The sequence below is a fragment of the Cryptomeria japonica genome, unplaced genomic scaffold (genome assembly GCF_030272615.1).
Source record: "Cryptomeria japonica unplaced genomic scaffold, Sugi_1.0 HiC_scaffold_239, whole genome shotgun sequence".
Taxonomy (NCBI): domain Eukaryota; kingdom Viridiplantae; phylum Streptophyta; class Pinopsida; order Cupressales; family Cupressaceae; genus Cryptomeria; species Cryptomeria japonica.
Genome location: NW_026729061.1, coordinates 23,931 through 29,109, shown reverse-complemented (window position 1 = coordinate 29,109; position 5,179 = coordinate 23,931). Strand labels below are relative to the sequence as shown.

The following is a 5,179-nucleotide window of genomic DNA, read 5'->3' as shown; positions in this document are numbered from 1 at the left end:
ATGACGACCCCAGTAAACCTGTCTGTAGTAATAATTAAGGGAATTTTGAAAGCAGGATTGAATAGGTGCTCAATGGCACACAATAAGGTGATGACATTACACAATAAGGTGATGACATTAGTGGTGGTGAGTATAACCATATGTTGTTTTTTCAATTTGCTTTGTGCAGAAGAAGCGCGCGGAGTCTCCCATTTGGAAAGGAATTCCGCCATTGCCAGGCTCAAAAGAATGGAAGCCTCGATTAAAGCCGTGCAATCAGGAAGGACCCAAACCCGATTGGGTGGTGCCGTTGCACCTGTGATCCGCTTGCCCAAAACACATGTAGTGAACATTGGCATCGGAACCCCACCAAAAAATTTCCAGGGACAAGTGGACACGGGAAGCGATCTGATTTGGCTTCAGTGCGATCTGTTCAATCGGTCTAACTGGTATTATCCTCCTCCGTTCTACCCTGAACATTCATCCACTTACAGGCGGGTTCCTTGCTCTTCTTCCCTCTGCTCTGCCCTTGCCAATTCAACTTGTGCGTCGGACTGTCAATATTCTCATATATACAGCGAAAGCTGGAGCACGCAGGAAGAATTGTCATTCGAGACATTCACCATGGCGGATACAACCGGGGCGGCGCATTTCTTTGGCGGAATTGCGTTTGGGTGCAGCCATGTCGTTCAGGAAGATGTCTTAGAGGAGGCCAACGGCGTTCTGGGGCTCGGCCGAGGACAATTATCGCTTATCTCACAGATTGGAGAATCCAAATTTTCCTATTGCTTACCTTTCGAATACAATGGATCCCCGTTTCAGGACACTGACAGCTTTTCCACGCCTCTGCTGTTCGGTAGCGCAGCCGAGTTTAACGGCATAGGAGTGCAGTCGACGATGGTGATAAACAACACAGTCCTGCCCAAGCTCAACAGCTACTATTATCTCTCTGTGGAAGGAATAAGTCTGGGGAACGTGTCTCTCAATATTTCACGGGGAATGTTTGATATTCAAGCGAATGGAAGCGGGGGATTCATCATTGACTCTGGAATACACTTCACAGTTTTGCCGCACGCTGCCTTCACTGCAGTGGCATCTGTTTTGGATTCTGTGCTAGGACTACCCAGAGCTAACGATTCTAAACATGGGTTAAGTGTATGCTATTCATCACCCTACTATGACTATGTCCCTGATCTGAATATGACTTTCCATATGCTTGGTGCAGATTATGTTGTCGAAGGTAAACATAATTTCGTTCAATATATGGAATCTGGTCCGACTAAAATAGGAAATTTACTATGTCTGGCAATGTTAGATATGGATGAGGCTTCGGTTGCAGGTGTACCGGCCGTCCTTGGAAGTTTTCAGCAACAAGATTACCATATTCTGTATGACAACGCTAACCAGAGGCTGTCCTTTACTCCCACCCGCTGCAGTTCTCTCTCTATGTCTCCCAATCCCTCCTACCTACAGTCCAAAGCTCCCATTCCTATCTTAGGGTCCCATGTCTTGTTACCCGTGCTACTTCTTTATTTTGTAGCTTTCTCATTAACCCTATAAAAGAGATTAAATTCACGAATAATTACAAACGTTTCAATGTAATTTTTTTATTTTTTTGGCTTTTACTTCAATAAAGAGAGTATGCTTCTCCCTCTTGTTTGCACAATAAAATGGAGTTATTCTAAACTACTGTCTTACGTGATTCTCTAAATAATTCTTTTTATCTCCTTTCAATCTCTATGGTAAATTATGTATATTGCCGGTCTTGGCTAATCTTCCTCTAGAAGCACTTTTGCTTGAGATTGAGATCAAATCGATAATTCTTGTACATAGTTTCAGTGCTATACGGTTATTTTGTTAGATAGGTCTTTCATTGAAGGTAGGCTTAGGAGCTGCATATAGGCTACTTGGCAAACTTATAGTAAATGTTACATGCTATATAATTTTTTAACATAAAATCATGCAGCCTTAAATTTTTCCATTTAACGAAAAGGAATCAATTTTATAGGGAATCTTTTTTGGTTATATCCGGAAACCAAAGGGGATACCACCTTTATTCCTACTAACATTGGTCGGAGGATAGGAACATAAATTTCATGAAGTCTGAAATATTCAATTGGATATGCCAGATTTTATACATAACGTAATCCCCTCCACCCTACCATTAGAATAGTAGGAGCAACTATAACCTTCAGCCATTTTGAAAAATATAGTTTGAAAACAAACAAAAATTCTATTTGATATCTGTCAGTCCTATCCATATCATAGCCCCATCACTATTTAGGTGAATTTGTTATTACTTTATGCTTTATGCATGTATTAAACGTGTCTACATATAAAGATATTAAGGCTTTTAATAAATTGAAAAGTCATGGAATTTTTAATGTATTCATTAAAAAAGTTAATAAATTGAAAAGTCATGATATTTTGTCATCAACAAAGTTTATGTCTATAGAAAAAATGTATAATTAGGTAGAGCACTACATTTATTATATTGAGGTTATCATTATTTTTATCAATAATTTATAGACATTATTATTGTATATATTTTTATGTTCTATAGTGTTTATTGCTTTTGAAATAATTTAGCCACTTTTTTTTGTCCTATCAATTAGGAACGGCTATTTGACATACAAATAATGCTATTTTGGAGGTCTTAATTTGGGATACATTCAATTTTCCTTTTAAACAAAATCATATCTTAACTTCTTACATTGTACATTGTTTATGGCAAGATAATCTAATAGTTAATCATATTATTAGTTTAGGATAATATATTTTACTATATTAATCATTTTCTATATTAAAACAAACACAAAATTCTAAAAAATGCATCAATAATTTCTTTAATTCATAAACATCACAACTCTACAATTATTGGATTTAGTGATTCATAGGCTACCACTATGACTAGTTAAGAATTTTGTTATAAAAAATTAAGACTCCTTTATCACTACTATGAATAATTTATAGATTTTTGAGATGAACACATCTTGAAATAACCTTATATCTACCGAGTGCAGGTTTGCCTACTAGAGAGTGGGGATCGCCTTTTATAATTGTACTACTTTAAAGGTATTCTTGTGTTGTAACCTTTTTGGATGGGGATGTTTGGGTAGGAGATATCAGAGATTCTTCCATAGAGTGCTTCATTCGAGATGATTGCGAGGGAATAAATAAGAAAAGCTTCTTTGTCTGGACGAAAAGCTTCCACAGCACAACAATAAGACGGTGGATTCGGGCAAAGAGTTTACATAGTTTGTACTTGTCGAGAATAGAGAGTCTGCACTACTGGAGAAGAACTATATTGTACTTGTCTTGAATAAATGTGCGAAATTTTTTCTTCAGCATGACTTCATTTTTTTCTGCTTAGCTTAAACAATACACTAAGCGCTGACTGCTTTGGTGGTTGTCTCTCTTAACTCAACCCCTTTCCCAGTCACTATGAACTCTGGGCTTAGTGTGTTGTTACTGTTTCCGGCTGTTAAAAGTTTTATCACAGTTTATGTTGATTTTAGCAGTAGAAGGGAAGTTTGGGAATGTTGTTTTTCACCATCAGTAATTGCTGGATTTATAAATTGCACTTACGCATTGAGGAATGGTCTATACAACATGTGAGCATGAGAGTATTTTAAATATATTTAATTAATTTAATTTAATTTAATTTAATTTAATTTAATTTAATTTTTAATATATTTTATTTTTCTTTTATTAATTGTAATGTTTTAAAGTTGTACAAATATTTAAATACGTCATTTAAAATGTTTTTGATTAAGGGAAAATAGTTTTTGATGGAGACAGAAGATCAAAAGATAAACATTACAGTGTAGCTAAACAAAAGACAACAACCAAAGGAAAGACAGTTGGCGAACAAAACGCCAGCAAACAAGAGAACACAGACTAAAAACTAAAAAAGACCGATTGTAGCTCAGGCTTAGGTCAATTTCTAAAGCATTTCCACCCCAGCTCCATTTGTTCCATATTGTCCACAGGCAGCTTAATATCCTCAATTTCCGTGTTGTGGCTTTGCATCCTTTTAGTGGCTTTGTTGTGTCTTTGCATCCTTTTAGTGCTTGCTCTCATTTTAAAATGTTATTTATATTAAATTATTTAAATATTAAAATTTTAGTATTTTTAATATAAATTAAAATTTATATTTTGATAGAAATAAATTTTTATTTCATTTACTTGTTTGATTATGAATAAAAATATAAATCTTATGTATTTAGTAATAATTAAATATTTTAAATTTCAATTTTTTATTACGAAAGAGTTTTTTTCTTTTTTTAACAAAATTTAAGTTTAATTTCTATTAGATTTCATTAACAATTAAATACATTGAAGTTTAATAACTTTCATATTTTAATAACTGAATTTCTGTAAACTATTTTAATTTTTAAATAGATTTTTATATATTATGATAAAATATATTATATATCGAAATCGATGCTTGTCCCTCTCCCAAAATTGGTCCTACATTGATGGTTTTGTGCTTTGCTAAGGTTTTGTGTCTTCCTTGCATACTGTGTGGTTTTCCTCAACCTTATGTCATAATACTTTAACTATGGGGGTCCTTTGGCTTTATAATGGCCTCAGTCAGCCTCACAATAATAGTTAATGTTGGGGTTGATGATTTGGCAATTGGTGATAATAGCTCGTGTGAATAAACGTGCCCAAAAAATTGTGCCCAAAGTGTTTCATGAGGTACATCTTTCGATAAACCTATAAATTTCATTTTGTCCATCTGGGATTTTGAGAATGCATATTAATGGTTAGAGAAGCATAATTTGATAGGATTTTTTGCTATGAGGATCCCCCCTCAAAGAATTCTCTAGGCTTGAGTTGTGAAGGCATGGAACCCTAACGAGGATTGCTTACATGGCATCCAAAATCTGACCAAGCATATTTTTCTATTTTGTTTAATTGAGGTTAACCATGTTCAAGCTATTTTCCAACATGTCCCCTAGTATGTCAGGTCCTCTTTCTTGGTCTTCCAACCTTGGTCTTGAGACTTCATAGTTTGTAATCAGAAAAGGCTTTGTTTCCCAGTTTAGATTAAATTCATTGAGTTGCCTTTTCCTTGTTGGCCTTTTATTGCTAATCATTACCCAATCCTTTAGTAATGTTTGTTTGTGTCAAACCTGACCTCTTTTATCATGCTCGATCCCAAAAAAGGGTCTATGTTAATGTCAACTTGTAT

The 5,179-nt window shown here is 34.9% G+C and overlaps 1 protein-coding gene across 1 annotated transcript; it reads left to right on the top strand.

Moving 5' to 3' along the window:
- LOC131046118 (aspartic proteinase nepenthesin-2-like) lies at positions 1-1,539 on the top strand. The gene has a single exon (XM_057979783.2). It carries the CDS (start codon positions 1-3, stop codon positions 1,537-1,539), a length of 1,539 nt encoding a protein of 512 aa, XP_057835766.2.
- The last annotated feature ends 3,640 nt before the right edge of the window (positions 1,540-5,179 follow it).